The sequence below is a fragment of the Lynx rufus genome, unplaced genomic scaffold (assembly GCF_022079265.1).
Source record: "Lynx rufus isolate CCGP_SWC_20201006 ecotype Redwood Valley unplaced genomic scaffold, mLynRuf1.p SCAF_7, whole genome shotgun sequence".
NCBI classification, from domain to species: Eukaryota; Metazoa; Chordata; class Mammalia; order Carnivora; family Felidae; genus Lynx; species Lynx rufus.
In genome coordinates, this window is record NW_025814889.1 from 21,568,502 (window position 1) to 21,586,758 (window position 18,257).

Sequence of the window (18,257 nt, forward strand, 5' to 3'; positions counted from 1 at the left end):
CCAAAGAATACAAGAACACTAATGCAAAGGGATACATGCACCCCTATGCTTGTAGAAGTATTATTTACAATAGCCAAGATATGGAAGCAGCCCAAGCATCCATCAGTTGATGAATGGATATGGAATAATATGGAATATTATTCGGCCCAAAAAATTAAATCTTGCCATTTGCAACAACACAAATGGAGCTGGAGAGTATTCTGCTAAGTGAAGTAAGTCAGAGATAGCCAAATACCATACGATTTCACTCATATGTGGGATTTAAGAAACAAAACAAATGAGCAAAGGGAATAAAGAAAGAGAAACAAACCAAGAAAGAGACTCCTCACTATAGAGAACACACAGATGGCTCCCAGCGGGGACGGGGGGGGAAATAGGTGATGGGGATTAAGGAGTGCACTTGTAATCAGCACTGGGTGTTGTATGGAACCGATAAATCATTACATTGTACAACTGAAACTAATATAGCACTGTATGTCAACTAATTGGAATTAAAATAAGAACTCAAAAAAACAAAAAAAACCAAAAAACCTTCCCCCAGAGAATGATAAACATTAACTTCAGGATAGACATTATATTGGAGGAAGAAAAGGCACTAGGCACCGGGTGGGCACACGGCAGCTACGAAGCTACTACTAATACTCTATCTTGGGGGCGCCTGGGTGGCGCAGTCGGTTAAGCGTCCGACTTCAGCCAGGTCACGATCTCGCGGTCCGTGAGTTCGAGCCCCGCGTCGGGCTCTGGGCTGATGGCTCAGAGCCTGGAGCCTGTTTCCGGTCCTGTGTCTCCCTCTCTCTCTGCCCCTCCCCCATTCATGCTCTGTCTCTCTCTGTCCCAAAAATAAATAAACGTTGAAAAAAAAAAATTAAAAAAAAAATACTCTATCTTGTAGTGAGAATACACGTGTTCACTATCTTGTTATCTTTATACTATACTAGGATATCTTGAGTATTCTTCTGTACGTATTCAATGATGAACAAAAAAATGTTTTTAAACAAATAAAATAAGAGTAACATGTTTTTAGGGTCAGAAAGAGCTGTGTCCGTGCCTGAGACCTGCCACTCTTCAGCTACATGAATTCTGCCAAATTCCTTCAACTTCTTTCAAGTTCAGTTTCCTCCCAAGAAAAGTGGAGTTAGCATTTTTTTAACTACCTCCTACAGTTTCAAGGAGGATCTGATGCATGTAAAATGATTAGCATTGTCTCTGGCACACCTAGCAAACTAAAACATTCATCGAATACGTTCACCACACTCATAACAGGCTAACACACAACTAGCGACCGCCATTTTGAATGCAGTGAATGGCAGGCCCACTGTGACTCCCCCTCCCCCCGCGAGTAGATTGCTATGAGAGGGGATATGAATCTCTCTTGAAGAGAAATCGGTGACCTTTTTAGCCGAGGAGACGAATTGCCCAGCTTACTCCTTGTTCCTTTAGATGCTGCACAGTCGCTCCCTTGTCAGCTTGAAGTGTCAGAGTTACAGCAAGTGGCAGCCAATTCCTACTTTTCCTCCCGCCAGAAGTTCAACTAGTACACGCTCAATACATATTTGTTAAGTGAATGAATAAACAAAAGGACACATTAATTGTACTGTATGCTGAAAATGAGATAGAAGGCTGGCCTGGATTCTTACGTGCTTATCTTGTCTTGAACGTGTTGTCATGAAGTTCCTGTCTTCCCTACAGTCCCTGCAGCAGCGGATACCACATGGTCGCCCCGCCAACAAAAGAATTCCACTTTGACCCACCTGGGTTGCTAGAAATGGGCCCCGATGAGCCAAGAAGTGGAAAATACAGAGGAGTCTTTCACACTGACCATGTTCCTGCTGTACTCTGGTTGCTAGGTCCGCATAAGAGGAAGGGGCTGCACTTCCTGGTTTTGATGGGCTTTTTCCTTCCTCTTCCTCTTCCCCTCCTCCTCCTCCTTGTAGTTTCAACTGTCACTGTATTGCAAGGTGGTAGAATCAATTACAAATTTAAACTACATCCTGGTAATCTTTATTCGGGCAACAAGTTTTATTAAAAGCAAACTGCTCATTCAAAAGTGATCACGGAACAACTCAAAATACAGCACAAGGAGGATGAAAAGCATCTCTCTGGCCAGTAGATTGTTTTCACTTTCTCACTATGTAAAATTCAAACTTTTCATTTTTAGGAGAGGTTAAGCGTAACTTTAGTAGACAGCAACACAGAAAGATTTTGCCACATTGACTAGTCTCCTTGATCAATTGCTTCTAGCTGTCTCCACTGAGATAGACGCATTTATAGAACTGGCCGTACTTGAGCCTTCTTTGCGAGCAGCTTTAGGTCTGCAATGCACTTGGCCATTGCCTCCTTTTCCTGCTGTGTAGAGACGCTCTTTGCACCGCATGCCTCTCCACCCAGTTTATCATGTGTTCTTGTTCCTTTTGACCCATCACGTTCTGCACAGAGATGTGACAGTCCAGACGATTCTTTACCTCTTTGTATACTCTATGCAGCCGTTCCTGGTAAGTAGGCTCCAGTGTTATTCCTCTGGACATCAAAAAGACAATGGCGCTTTTGAACCAAGGCCTGCTGTGACTTCTGTATATCGTTTGCGTTCTGGATCTGTTTGTTGGAAGTCTGTTTCACCTCTTCTAGCTGGGCAATTTTTTGCTCATTGTGTTTGTCAGCAAATTCTCCAGTAGAGGCACCACATTTGTTAACTACATAGATAAGCAGCCTTATTGTTGACACGGCAGAGAAGATCTCTGCAGTAATCACGTATATTTCTTTCGGTAGAAAATATAAGATAAGCTCAGTTCCAAGCACATAGGGTCCTGTTATGCCAGTCCTGGGATAAAGGAACTGGAGGAATTCCTCGGGGACCAGGTGCCCAGAACTTTTCCTCTATTTTCAGGAAAAGGTGGTACAGGGGCGAGATTTGGCTGCCCTGCGTGAAGGGCCTGTTGCCTTCCTATACCCCTGGAGTGAGGAGGGCTGCATTCTTTAGAGAGGGGGCACTATGACACCCCCTCCCCACCCCCCCACACAGAGTTAGCCAAATCCAGAATGTGGGACATTCTAGACAACAAACGGGCATATTTTTTTAGCAAATCAATGGACAGGAATGTGGAACTGTTATGGGGGGTGGAGATTTAAGGGACATAACACTCAAATGTAGTGGTTCATCTTATCTGGTTCTCTATTTTTTTTTTTTTATTTAAAAAAATTTTTTAACATTTATTCATTTTTGAGACAGAGAAAGACAGAGCATGAGCAGGGGAGGGTCAGAGAGAGAGGGAGACACAGAATCCGAAACAGGCTCCAGGCTCTGAGCTGTCAGCCCAGAGCCCGACGCGGGGCTCGAACTCACGGACCGCGAATATCTGGATCTCACTTTATTTATTTATTTATTTTTTATTTATTTTTGAGACAGAGAGAGACAGAGCATGAACGGGGGAGGGGCAGAGAGAGAGGGAGACACAGAATCGGAAACAGGCTCCAGGCTCTGAGCCATCAGCCCAGAGCCCGACGCGGGGCTCGAACTCACGGACCGCGAGAGATTCTCTTGAGATAATCAAGAAACTTCGGATATGGTTAAATAATAGCGAAGAATTTATATTCCTAACTTTATTAGGTGTGATAATGTCACAGCAGACACGTGAAAGAGAACATTTTTTTTATTTAAAAAAATGTTAGCTATTCCCATGCAGAGCGAAATTCCGAATCTTCTACCTCATCCACTTGCCCCTCTTCATTCCACTCCAGCCACCTGGCCTCCTAACATCCTTTGAACACACAGGAAAGCTCCCAACCCAGGGCCTTTGCACCTGCCATTCCATCTGCCTGGAATGTTCTTCCAGACAACCTCATGGCTTGCTCCCTCATTTCAGTTCAGGTCTTCACTCAAATATCACCTTACTAGAAACATCTTCCCTGCCCACCTCTTCTAAACTCGCAACCCCTGCCCTGTCCTGCAGGGGAACAATGTGTTATATAAAATGTCATAACTGGACATTTTATATATTTATTTGTCTATTGCGTTTCCTCCCAATAGAAGGTAAGTTCTGTGAGGGCAGAGACTTGGTTATTTTGTTTACTGCGCTATCTCCAGAATGTACAAAAGTGAAACTAACTTTAATGGGCCTGCTGTTGGGAGTGTAAACTGTTACAGCCTTCCTGGAGAAGAACAGGAGCCTGTTTAACCAGACTAGGGTGACCATGTGATTTATCAACCGATTCAGGACACATCTGAGAATGAAAGGAAATGCTATTGATCATTATACTAGGCAACCAGCTTAAACCAGAATCAGCCCAGGCAAATCAAGAAGCATGGTCATCGTAACAGAACTCAACCACCTTACTCCATATGTACCAAAGGAAATCCTGGCAAGCCTTAAGAGGAGCTGGCGAAAACCTGACTGACCACCAAAAACGGAGTAGATTAGTAACACTAGGTAAAGGCATTCTATGGGAGCGTCTGGGTGGCTGTCGGTGAAGCGTCCAACTCTTGATTTTGGCTCAGGTCGTGGTGTCAGGGTCATGGGATACAGCCCCGCATCAGTCTCTGCACTGGGCATAGAGCCTGCTTAAGACTCTCTCTCTCTCCCTCTCTCTCTCTTACCCCCTTCTCCCTTTACCTCCTCCCCTGCTTGCATTCTTTCTGTCTTAGAAAAAAACAAAATTAAAATTAAATATTAAAAAAAGACATACAATGGAATATTATGCAGTGGTCAGAAAAAAACTTAAAAAATTAAATTTTCAAAAAGACACACTATGGAATATTATGCAGTGGTCAGAAAAAATGGGCTAACTGATATATACAGGGCACTACGGATGGAATTCTAAAAAAATAGTGTAGTATAATCTTCAATTTTATAAAACCATAGGAATGACTTCATTGTTTTAGATACAAAAACGGAAGATAGGCAGGTGATTCTATCAGCTTGAGATTTCATTCAGTTTAACAATTTCATGGCAGGCATCTTTGAGATGAATCATTTTGTTGCACATACATTTGCAAAGAGGACAGTTTGGATCTTTCACACAATGTAACTTTGCTAGATGAAGATGACTGCTGGAGAAAGGATCTATTTCCAAATAACTAAAAGTATCCGTTCTGGACAGTAGGCTGGCTAAACTGGGGAGAGGACTTTGGGCTGAGATATTTAGGAATGGATAAATATACTCCAAGATTGAAGCCAACTTTCATTTGCTACAAAAGAGAAGCTGGAAAATTCAGACGGATCTAAGTTGAGTTTTGTTTGATGGTCTTAATAGCCTGCTCCCCACACTCAGCCTAGGAAACCGCAAGAATCAGGGGGAAAAAAAGATTGCTACACCCCTTCAGAGATTCTGGAACGCCCTCCATGCTCTATCATGTACCTCCACACCTCTGTCCCGGAGAGCTCCCAGTTACTATTCATTCTGAATCCCATGTCTCTGAACAGTACCTTCAGACCGACATCTACGTTTGGTTGTCTGCTTAGCTTTTTTCCCCCCTTTCCTTTTCTTTCTTTCTTTCTTTTTTTTTTTTTTAATATATTTTATTTTTTAGAGGAGTTTTAGATTCACAGCAAATTGAGAAGGATGTACAGAGGTTTCACATATACTTCCTGCCCCCACACGTGGATAGCTTCCTCCATGGTTATCAACCAACCGAGTGGTCCATTTGTTACAATCAATGAACCTACGCTCATACACCATTATTATTCAGAGTGCATAGCATTAAGGTTCAGTCTTGGTCTCGTACATTCATTTTTTTTTTTTTTTTAAAGTAGGCTTCGTGCCCAGCACTGAGGCTAACTCGGGGCTTAAACTCACGACCCTGAAACCAAGACCTGAGCTGAGATCAAGAGTTGGATGCTTAACCAACTGAGCCACACAGGCGCCCCCTATGGGTTTTAACAAATGTATAATGGCATGTATCTACCTTTGCAGTGTCGTACAAGGTAATGTCACTGCCCCCGAATCCTCTATGCTCCACTGATTCATCTCCCCTTAGCCCCAAACCCCTAGCAACTACTGGTCCTTTTGCTGTCTGCATACTTTCACCTTTTCCAGAATGGCATATGGAATCATAGCCTTTTCGGACGGGCTTTTCTTCAATTAGTAATATGTGAAAATTTCAGGTTCTTCCATATCTTATCATGGTCTGATAGCTCATTTCATTTCACTGCTGAATAATATTCCATTGTCTGCATAAAAGACATCTTGGTTGCTTCCAAGTTTTGGCAGTTATAAATAAAGCTGCCATCAGCACCCATGTCTGCTCGATTCTGGATTCCAATTCCCCTCACTTCCCACCCTGGGAAACTGTGTCTTGTATCACCATGAGCCGAACACTGGGAACTTCATGAGTCAACCCCACACCATCCCCTCACCTGTCCAGGGTCTAGCTTCTGAGAAGGCTTCAGGCAGCTGAATTAAGAAGAAGGTTCAAGACTCAGAAAAACCACGGAATGCCCAAGACTCCAGATTTATTCCGATTTGGCTTTGGCAGTTGTTGTGAAATCTGAACTTCATAGACAACTGAAAATGAATGTTTTGTGGGTGTACTCGTGGCAATGAGAGACAACAAGCTATCAAGGGCTGCATCTTCTTTCCCACCTCCCCCCACCTCCGGACCACACCCTGACGTGAACTGAGAACAAAGATACAAGAGTCTCGGCCTGTCAGGGGTGAAACTAACGAAACCGGGGACGGCAGGTGTACCGGGGAAAGTGCTACGCCTCCCGTGACATCAGGGGCAAGCTCGACACCTGAGCAGGGAGAGAAGCGGAGAGAGAAGAGGAAGGGAGCAGTATAGAGTTTCTGGTTACCTAACCTCCCCTGCCCCCCACATCCAAGAACGAAGGGGTTTATAACGGGTTCAAAGGGAGGGGAAGAAGGAGGGAATACAGAGCCCAGCGAGCTGGACCGGACACTTCCTACCTTCAGTTCTGCGGGGGGGAGGGAGGGGGCAATCTCCCTGGATGCTACGCTGACGCTTCTGCGCATGCGGAGAGGAGGGGCGAGGGAAGGGGTGCGTACATCCACCTCTTAGACTTGCGCACTCGCAAGTGATGGGGGAACAGCGTGTGTGCAAGTTGTCTGTGACCTGGGAAGTGTGATGCGCATCGGTGGGTCTGGCCACCCCCAGGAGCTCAGCAGGCAGATCAGGGGGACGGTTCGGATGGGTGTCTGGGGTTGAGGCGGGAGAGGCGGCATCGCTGTGGCACCAGGAAGAGGGGGATCTATTCTCGTGCCCATGTGCCACACCTGCACGCCATCTGTGTCGAGAGAAGCGACACTGATGGCATCAGCCGCTGTACCAGGCATGCCACGCTAAGAGAAAGGACGAGCCCCTGTCCTTGTCATCACCGCTTAGTTTCCATCTTCCTGGAAATAGAGCCAACTCGGCAGAGACAGAAAAGGAGCTTGGAGAGAAAGCTCTGAATTGGACCGGAGCCGAATATAAATCATGAATCGGCTGAGAAATGGTTGGATTCGACCGTTGGTTTGGCTGGCCAAGGTGAAGTTTTTCCTCTACTGAACAAAATGATGGCTCCCAATCTGAGCTCTGTTAGATGAAGTGAAATGACCATTTTAGCGATGCAAATCTGCGACTGCACCGTTAATCTCCATCCCACACCATGATGCAGTGCCCGGGATATATACACTCTCTATGTTATATATCACCTTGAACGAACACTTGGTGATGCAACCACACCAGAGACACAATGCATTAGATCCCAACATCACGTCCCAGTTAGTCGACTAAATGAGAAAACATAGAAACTATGCAAACAGACTTCTTGCTCTTCACGATATTTAGATATCAACATAGGGTCTGCACAGACCAAAATGATGAATATGATTGTCAACATCCTAACAGCAAATCAACTTGAAGTAAACCCGAGACATTGTTGTACATGGTCTTTGAAACATAGGATGAATCCCATTGGGACAGATATAAGGTAAATATTAAGGATGAACGTGAACCCCACAGAAATAAGTAAGGGGAAGAGAGTCTACTCAGTTTCAGAGAGACTCCAAAATCCATGTTTGGGGAAATGAAATGAAGTGCATATTCAAGTTGCCTTTGTTCTCAGTCTCGTGTTTCACCAGGGTCTATATTCTATCCTTATAACGACTGTATGAGGTGGTTGGGGCAAGTATCAATGTGCACATTTTTCAGGGCACAAAGTGTCATCGGCGCAAACTCGAAGCACAAGCAAGAGCACAAAGCAGAACGTTTTACCACAAGGAGGAGATCTTTCTGTCACATCTGATGATATTTCTGCTATCACGTGGATTATCAGTGTACCGCCTGGGACTATTTCAGTGTAATGAACACAGCTATGTATAGAATTTTATGGTTTTTTCCCTCTCTCTCACACACACACACAATAATAGTGTATGCTTATGAAACGCTGTACAATTGTAGGGCATTATCATCCTATGACGTCAGGTGACTCTCACGCTTGACCTCAACACTCAGTCGGTCCTGTCTTGAATGCTGCTTGACTGTGAGAAAATCCTGCAAAGGAACTTCCAACATGCAATAAAGAAGAGACTCTGGGGGACGTTATGGCAGAAAACAAGAGCATCGAATATAGATGTGTTAAATTAACATGCTAGGACTAGGGAGAAAATAAATAGGCATTTACTTGGTGCTGCTTTTAGCCTTTCCAGAATTGTAGAGTGTTCTCCAGAATTTTACACTTTCAAAAAGTCAGAGATGACATCGGGAAGATAAATTCAAACGACTGTGTGAGTTGGGGCACCTGGGTGGCTCAGTCGGTTAAGTGCCAGACTTCCGCTCAAGTCATGACCTCACGGTTCGTGGGTTCGAGCCCCGCATCCAGCTCTGTGCTGACAGCTCAGAGCCTGGAGCCTGTTTCAGATTCTGTGTCTCCCTCTCTCTCTCAGCCCCTTCTTGGCTCATACCCTGTCTTTCTCTCTCTCTCAAAAATAAATAAACATTAAAAAAATTTTTTTAAAAAAAGAATAAATCTTAAAAAAAGTTGAAATATGGAGATAGGGACTGAAAACAGAGTCTTGAATTAGTTTTTCTTTGAAGTGACTTCAACAACTCTTCTATTATAGGCCAATTAGTTTGCATTTCCTGTTAAAAGTGTATGTTGGCATTTTATATTAATTAATATGTACAGAGAAATGCAAGTCTCCCCATTCCCTTAAAAGATGATTAGTCATATTTTTATAAATAGAATATGTATATATCACCACATACCTGTTCCTGAGAATATAGAATTTCTTTTCCCAGTTTTTGTTTATCCATTCGGATTCTTTCTTAAATCTGTAATAAATTTATAGATGGTTAAATGTTTTATTAACTACAAATGAACAACTATTAGCAACAAAGGAATATTATTACTAGTACCTTTCTATCTTCCTCTTCTCACTTTCTAAATTTGCCCTTAGCACTCGTATTTGCTCTTCCAAATCATGTTTTTCTTCCATCTTTCAATAGAAAACACATCACAAAGTGAATTATGTGCAGAATATACTGTGTCTTCATAAGTCTGAAAAGCTGTTATCTGTTAAATCGCATGCATATTCTACCTACTATCAAAACTAATTTTTAAAAATTTTTTAGTGTTTTATTTAGTCCTGAGAGAGAGAGAGAGAGAGAGAGAGAGAGACAAAGCACATGCAGGAGAGGGAGAGGGAGACACAGAATCCGAAGTGGGCTCCAGGCTCTGAGCTGTCAGCACAGAGCCCGACGCGGGGCTTGAACTCATGAACCGTGAGACCATGACCTGAGCTGAAGATGGACGCTTAACCACCTGAGCCACCCAGGCGCCCCTATCAAAAATAATCTGAGTTACATTTACTTGCAAATCCCCATCAATTTCCAGAATTTAAGATCCCATGCTTCCATGTCCTGTAAGTGATTCGTTTAAAGGCAGCCAGCTCTAGATAATATTACAAAGGAATCAAAACTTATTTTCATCACCCTCCCCCTGCCGATCCTGGGTATCCCTTTTCCTAAATCCTTCCTATGACCTCTCTAGTTCATTATAAGCAGGAGCTTCTCTAGTTCCTTTTTTTTTTTTTTTTTTTTTTTTTTTTTTTACCAAAACTGTTCTCAGGAAAGATCTGACCAAAGCAATCATGTTAGAGCTTTGTGTCATCCATTTCTCAGTATTGTTTATATTTTACAAGGGGACAAAGTTTGGTAAAAGGAATGAATCTCTAACAGTGGAGTGGTAGGCATATGAATGAGAGCGATTCCTTTGGGTCCAGCCCGGATGTACCCCAGAATCAGACTATAGTGTCATGTCCTCTGTCTCTTCATGGTGATGGACTCTCAGTGTAGCCTTCAAAGTCATTGCTACTTTTTAAGAAGGGCCAGCATCAACATAAAGAATAAGTATGTTAATAATAATGGTCATATTAGTTATTATTCTACCTTAGCCACTGGTAATCTCCCCTTCTTTTCTTCGTGCATTCCGACTGGTTTTGGAGATCTTACCTGGCATGAAAATAAATGTATGAAATATATTTGCATGAAATGTAACATTTCAAATCCGTGCATAGAGATGTGGTTTCTCTGCAGCTTAGAGAAAGGCGACTGAGCCTTAAAATGTGCCAGCCATAGTCCCACAGGGGTCTTTTCTGCCTTCTCTAACGTACAAAGCCTAGTGTTTTTATACAGTGCGTTTGCAGTTGGATAGTCATAGCCATTAAAACCAACTTAAGTGCATTACTCTGCATTTATGTGTTGGGTCATATTTTACCATTATACTTTTTTTTTTTTAACGAAATGGGCAGCTATTACCCAGTGAAGTCACAAGCTTAAGAAAACTTTATTTTAAATGATAACTCTGATGGCTTTTCACTGCCGTATCTCTCCGATGATGACAAGAGTCGACGACAGTGAGAAAACAGACTGGAGGTAAAAATCTGCTTGGTTAGTTATCTCTATGTTCCTACACGAAAGACAGAAAAAGGTGTTCCTTATTACTACCACTACCTTTCTGGTGGGTTCTGTGACCCCAAAGGCCCCAAATCTGTTGCCCATCTTGGTGAGGCAGGCTCTACCCAGGAGGGTCTGGAGCCAGGTCTGGGAAGAGCAGCTAGAGAGTTCTGCAGAATAAAGTAAAAGGAACCTAGAGCTCCCTGTGGGTAATCAGAAGTAAGGGCTGGGAAGAGACAGAAAGAAAATGGCCAGGCAAGACCACGAGCCTAGAGGTCTTCTGGGGTGTGGTGAAGCCACGGGTGACCAGTGTCCAGGGGTGATGTCCACTATTCAGTTTGAAACGGCACCTTGGGGATGCCTCCTCAGCCTCCTGAAATTTACATAGACAAAGGTGTCACGTGAGTGGGCCATTTTAGTAGGAGTCGCAGAATTGGATTGAATTTGGCGTCGGATTAAACAAAATGGAAGCTGGGATGGCAAACGGAGCACCATGAAACTCGGAGACTGACTTAGTTCAAAGGAAGAGGGAGCCGGGCAGAGCGACAACCACAGAATATGCCCGGGCATCTGCAGGAAACACAGGACACGCTCTAGGCTGCCACAAAGCCCAGAATATGGTTTGAACCAATTTTGCCTCTATCTGAAGGAGCAGAGAGAACCCAGCTGACATCAGCTGCCACAGAGAAGAATAACAAAATTTGTAATAACAGCCATAAAAGCGATCACTTACTGAGTGCCTACTACGTGCCAGGCACTTCACATATGTTACTCTTTATTTCTATATACTAACCTATTGATCTTTTCATTCCTGTTACTCTAGATTTTTTATCGATAGATAATGCATGCACATATTCTTTAAATGAACTACGAATAGCATACATGAACCTGAAACTCTCACTTCTCAGAAGCTAAGGGTTTTGTTCATTCATTCTGTTTTTAGTTTTTCTCCACATTATTATAAAATAAAGAATAGCCTTTATTGATTTGGGCCTCTCCACAAATAACGGTTAAGAATTTAAAGCATTCACATTACTTTCCACCTTCTCTCCTTCACAAGGTTTTAAAATTTTGCAAGGGTTTAGCTTTTATCATAGTGGCCTTTATTATCGTTTCGATATATGGAAACTTCTAGATGGTGATTTACCAACTCCCTGGTGTGAAAGATGGGAAATTTGTTTAGTCTTTTTTTTCCCCCCCAATACCCTTCACTCTCTCAACTTACCAATTTTTGGAAGGGATGTTATTTTTACATCGTCAATGTCTATGGGATTGTTCTCGAACTATGATGGAGTGGCCTACACTTTATCGACACACTGATTCTAAAAAGTATAATGTGGGTTTTGCAAATATTATTTACTACAGGGCCAAGTAGTGTCATTGGCTCCTTAGGGAAGGAAATGTAAACCTGTTACTAAGCTTTGCCACTGAAAGGAGGACCTTCCTTTTTGAAAGTTTATTTATTTATTTTTGAGAGAGAGCAAGAGGGAGAGAGCACGAACAGGGAAGGGGCAAAGGGAGGGGAGAGAGGGAAAGGGAGGGGCACAGAGAGAGAGAGAGAGAGAGAGAGAGAGGGAATCCCAAGCAGACTAAGCACTGCCCAAGATGGGGCTCAAATCCACGAACCGTAAGAGCATGACATGAGCTAAAATCAAGAGTCAGACACTTAACTGACTGAGCCACCCAGGCACCCCTGAATGAGGCACTTCCAAGTGCTAGTTTAATGCTACAAGTTTTCATTTTTCTAGCTCCTCTTCCCTCTGAGTCACACTTACTTTCTCCTTCTCCTGTGTCCGTATCATCCTGCATATTGGATTCTTTCTGTGTTTGGTTGGAGTATTTCTTGAGTAATTTTTTTACACGGGTTCCACGTAGGGTAAACTTTTTGAGTTTCTACACGTTCAAAAAGATCTTTATATTTCTTACATACTCAGTTGAGACTTTAGTTCGACATAAGAATTAGGATTCAGAAATGTTTTTCCTTTTGAAAACCCTGCTTTATTTTCTTGTAGCAATCAATGATGCTGATGAGAAAATTAGTTTCCTTTCTTTGGAGACTTTGAAGTGGTCTGAGAACTACCCAAATAAATGTTCCCTTTATTGTCTACACAGTATCTCAAACCCCCTAGATGAAACCACCAACTACCGCTACCAACATTGTGACTCAGTCTTCCCAAGGCCCATGTGACAGAAAGCTAGACAAAACCGAAATCTTAAGGTACAACAGCACCAATTTAACAAGAACAATGAGAAGTATTTGTTATCATTAGCCTTTCTTGGATTCAAAAAAGTGAGGATTACCAAAGTGACCGTGGCGTGCACTTTTTAGAATCTTTCCACCTATTTTTTTTCAAAGGGAACCATCCACTTGAACTGCTTCTCTTCCTAGGCACAGGGAGTAGAGAGCAAGTTCACTGCCACTTGGTTAACAATGGACCAAGGAAATCATTGGGGTAAGAATTTCAGGCTTTGGAGGGCACTTGCCAGTATGCTAATGGAGAAAAAATTAACCCAAATTTTAACAATTAATCCACAAAAAGTTAGGAAAACGGTTTGGTAAAACAAAATAAGTTCCCATGTAGAAAGACATTTATATTTACTCATGTCACTGTATCCAAAGTGATACCTGTAATTGAAAGTTTATGAAAGTCTTTGTGTTTAAATTCACACGTAGTAAATACTAGTTCCAATTTTCAAGGCTCTCTTTTCCTGCCTCTCATATAATGATCGACTCTGTAATAACTAAAGATAAGACTCTTGCTAAAGCGTATCTTCTATAAAGCAAATAATCATTCCATTTCCCCAAAGACAATACTTCAACAATGACCAAGATGGCTTCTCTTTTCACTGAAAAAAACAAAACAAAACAAAACCCACAAAAAACCCAAAACAACGAAGCACTACACGTAGACTAGAGTGTTTGCTCTCCAGTTTGAGTTGAACTTTCAACTTTGCTACAGCATGTTACATTGAATCCTGGCTCTGTCCACATTAAACTGTTATTTTGTTTTGTCAGCTGCTGACATTCCACTTTCTCTGGAATATGCATGCTGGTCTTTCTGTGGCTACTTCATTGTCAAGTGCAAACACTGGACTGCAGAGCAATAGATAGAGGTGAAAATGAATGGTAATATTAATACAAAAGTAGATAACTTCCTAAGTAGGAAAAGGTAAGGTAAATAATGGTAAAAATAACCAAAAATTGTGATTAGAAATAATTTATGATAAATAGTTCCCATTTTCTTTTGAGTGTATATATATTTATAAATTTTAAAAAATCATAAAATTAAGAAACAAGGTTCATTTATGACAGGTTGTAATTCTTAAGTTTGTTTTCCATTTTTTGCACTTAAACCATATTAAAAATCAACAGTTAATCAATATAATCTTCTAAATGAGGACTCAAGAGTCAACGTTTGTAATAACTAAAGTGCAATTATGTTTGTTAATCACCATAGGATTAACCATATTCCTTATCATATCCACTTTCTTCTTTTCTTGTCAATGAGTCATTACATTCTCTTATTTCTCCTAATTTCCACAAATATCCCTTTTCTGAAACTTTGGCCATTCTTTCTGGGCTTAATGCCTCCTTGCATCTCCTTTAAACCACTAAACAGATTACCATCAAAACAATCTTTCTAACTCATCACGAACAGAGGTAATCTTTTGTCCCTTAAATGTCATTAATCTTGACTTTTATGTTAACATTTTTCTTCTTTTTACCTTCTAAGCAACACAGCAATTTTTAAACACCAGTATGGGCCCGTGGGTGCTGGTTGGCAGGGAAGAGGGGGAATGACAAGGATATGAAGAGAGGAGGACCAGCCTCCGTGCTGCCAGTTGGGAGAAAACAGACGGGGGGATTAAGAACATTGAAATAAGATATGAGGCTGTATGCAAGCAAGCACTCACCATTGTATAGGCCAAAAATAAAAACAAAACATTTGTCTACGTATATCGCCAGTGAATTTTCTTCTAATAAACTTGTCACGCTAGGGAATTCTCTCAAAAATGGGACAAGTCTTCATTTGATGTGCCCTCTACCAGGGAGGCTCTGAAACATCTTGGTAGACGATGGGGCTACCAAGCCCTACAGAATCCATGCTGATTTGGGCAATCTGCAAATCTCAAGCACGTCTTCTCAAAGGCCCGGGAGGCCACAAAAGTGTCTGTGGGTTTGGCCTCCTCGCCTGGCTGCAGATCATCCTAGACTTTACGTACACACCTTCTATCAAACTATCTGCTCTAAGAAATTTGTAGCCAAAACATCCACGATGGAAATGGCTCTAACGAAGATGATGAAGTCATTGTTTTTAGTAGCAAAAGAATAGAAACAACATCTCTGGAAGGCGCTAGTAAATTGACAGAGATTGGTTAAGTAAATGATGCTACTTCCGTGGAGTAAAATACTGTCCGTAATTGATTATATACATTGAGTGTCACTGACGGATGTCCCCTGTATCTTGTGTGTGCCAATATGTGTCAAGATTTGTCTGAATGGATGGTCGCAAGAAGTTTTTAGTGATTATCCCTGGGTGCAGGATTCTTTTTTACTTTCTTCTCTTGACATTTCTTTACTGAGAAAATGTATGAATGTTTTATAAAAAAATTTCAGACTTCCGGCATCCCACATAGGATGAAGAAAAAAAAAAGCCACTGCCGTACTATTAGCGAGAAAACCCAGATACTCTAAAAATCACAACCTTTCTTGGACCTGTCAGAGAACTGAGGTCACAACCAGGCAACATGAATTCCAGAGAGGACCTCCCTGCGATGGGAGATGTGATGCACGAACAGTCTCATCTACCGCAGAAGCAGTACCATGCCAGCTGCAACACAAGCAGGGAAGAAAAATAAGCTAAAATGTGAAGAACCATTGAAGAGCAAGGATGGGTTACAGAGCAGTCCGAGTAGCTGGGGGCACAGGTTACAGGGAGAGTTCACACTCACTCTCAGCTTTCTGCCCCATCTCCCACCAGATGCTCATGGGGATAATTGAGGGCAGGGCAGGAAACTTGCTGATGGTGTGGACTTTAGGAGGGGATAGGCTGATGCTAAGGCAAAAGTACCCTGCCTGGGAGAGAAGGACAAGTCTTAAGGCCCTGGGAGAGGGGAAGCAAATTCTCTGGCCAATCAGACTCAAAGGAGGTGATGGGTGGAGAAGTGTGAAACACCAGGCCCCACCCACTTCTCCCAGGGCTTTCTTTCCTAGGAAGGAAAAACTTTCAACTGCTGGGGAGGGCAGCAAACCTTCCTGTTCTCAGGGCATAGGTGAAGACATCGTATGGCAAGAGGGAAAATTAAAGAAACATTTCCTGGGGCGCCTGGGTGGCTCAACTGGTCGAGCGTCCAACTTCAGTTCAGGTCATGATCTCGCAGCTTGTGGGTTTGAGCCCCGCATCGGGCTCTGTGCTGGCAGCTCGGAGCCTGGAGCCTGCTTCAGATTCTGTGTCTCCCTCCCTCTGCCCCTTCCCCACTTGCACTCCGTCTCTCTCTCTCTCTCTCTCAAAAATAAATAAACATTAAAAAATTAAAAAAAAAATAAAAAGAAACATTTCCTTCCCTGGAAAGCAATTGTCTTAGGCCTTTAGAGTCTGTCATAATACAAAGGGGAGGTTCCTCCTATTGCAGGAGGGATGGGAAACTCCCGCCCAAGGTCAGCTTCAAGTACAGGCACAGGTAGACCACCACAGAGAGGAGGGGCAGGAATCCTGACAGAGCTCACCTCTGAGGCCCAGGCACACAGCATTCCCCAAAGACTGGTCTGGATTAGAACAAGAGGGAACCCCTTCTGTGTTACTTAGGGAAGCAACGGCTGCCAACTACTGAGGGAAGGATAGGAGCCCAGAGAAAGACCTACCCTGGGGCACATGCAGAAAGGTTCTGCTGAAGTTGAGGGTGGGGCATCACTCAGAAAAAAGCCTTCTGTTCCTCTGGCCCCCATTCCAAGTGCACATCCACCCCAAGAGGTACGTCAAGGCTGCGGTCCATGAAGAAGAACCACAGCAACAACCCAACTCAACTCAACTCAACTCAACTCAACTTCTAGCTAGACTGGCTGCGTCCCTTACAATAGCAATCTGATGGAAGAGGCACGCCATTTCCAGCTGTGAATACTGTTTACTTCAGTTTCTACTAGTCTACACGTGATGTCTGCTGGTCAGTCAAAAAAGATGAGACAAAAAGGCAAGGAGAAGAGAAAACCTAGTGTCAGGAGACAAAGCAATCAACAAAATCAGGTTCAAAGAAGGCCCAGGGGCGCCTGGGTGGCTCAGTTGGTTAAGCATATGACTTCGGCTCAGGTCACGATCTCACGGTTCGTGCTGACAGCTCAGGGTCCGGACCCTGCTTTGGATTCTGTGTCTCCCTCTCTCTACCCCTCCTCGCCTCACACTTTGTCTCTCTGTCTCTCTCAAAAATAAATACACAGTAAAAAAAAAAATTTTTTTTTTAAAGATGACCCAGATCTTGGAACTATCAGATGAGGACATTAAAATAACTATAATTACAATGTTAAAGAATCTAGAGAAGTGAACAACATGGATGATTATAAATAAGGAATTTCAGCAGAAAGATGAGAAATAAATATTAAACAAGAGTCAAATGGAAATACTAGAAATGAAAAAGACAACACCCAAAATAAAGAATTTCTCTGATGACTCATCAGTAGATTCAATATAGCTGAGGAAGACAATTAGTGAATTTGAAGGTAAGACAAAGGAAATTCCCCTAATTGAAACACAGAGAGGAAAAAATAGTTCAAAACTGATGACCAGAACATTCAAGAGATGTGGGAGGGTATCAGTCTAACATATGTGTAACTGGAGTCCCAGGAGGAGAACGGAGAGAGGATGGGGCAAAAGAGATAATGAGAGATAATGGTCAGAGATTAATGAGAGACATCAAACCACACATTTGAGAAGCTCAATCAAGAGACAGAGAATTCATTGCCAGCAGACCTGCACTGTAAGAACTGCAAAATGAAGTCCTTCAGGAAGAGGGAATATGATACCAGATGGAAACTTATCAGACCTACGTTAAGAAACGAAAGCTCTGGGGAAATGGTATAAGTGAAGGTGTCAGGTGCAAATCTTGCTGTGACAAATTATATCAGGTTTTTTTTTTTTCTTTTTACATGAAAATATATTAAACTTCAAAATATTTGAGGGATGCAACACGTTAGGAGTTCCAAGGACTGTGCTTTTGATGGAAACATTGGGAAAGGTTCTGCAGGGGCATTTGAAGCAAGGTAAATGGGCAGCCATGAATTTCATAATGACTTTTTGGAGAGTTCTTGAGAAACACTATCTTCACAGCTAAGACAAAGCGATTTGGTAGGAGGTGGCCAAAGGCTCCTAAAAAC

General features: G+C 42.5%; 1 protein-coding gene across 1 annotated transcript in view; it reads right to left on the reverse strand.

The window, feature by feature from the left end:
- CUNH10orf67 (chromosome unknown C10orf67 homolog) overlaps positions 1-18,257 on the reverse strand; it is a 162,079-nt gene that overhangs the window by 40,328 nt on the left and 103,494 nt on the right. Inside the window, exons 13-15 of the mRNA XM_047066303.1 lie at positions 10,385-10,447; positions 9,353-9,432; positions 9,203-9,268 (exon numbers count right to left, since the gene is read on the reverse strand). Coding sequence (XP_046922259.1) covers positions 9,203-9,268; positions 9,353-9,432; positions 10,385-10,447 — 209 coding nt within the window. The remainder of the gene's footprint in view (positions 1-9,202; positions 9,269-9,352; positions 9,433-10,384; positions 10,448-18,257) is intronic.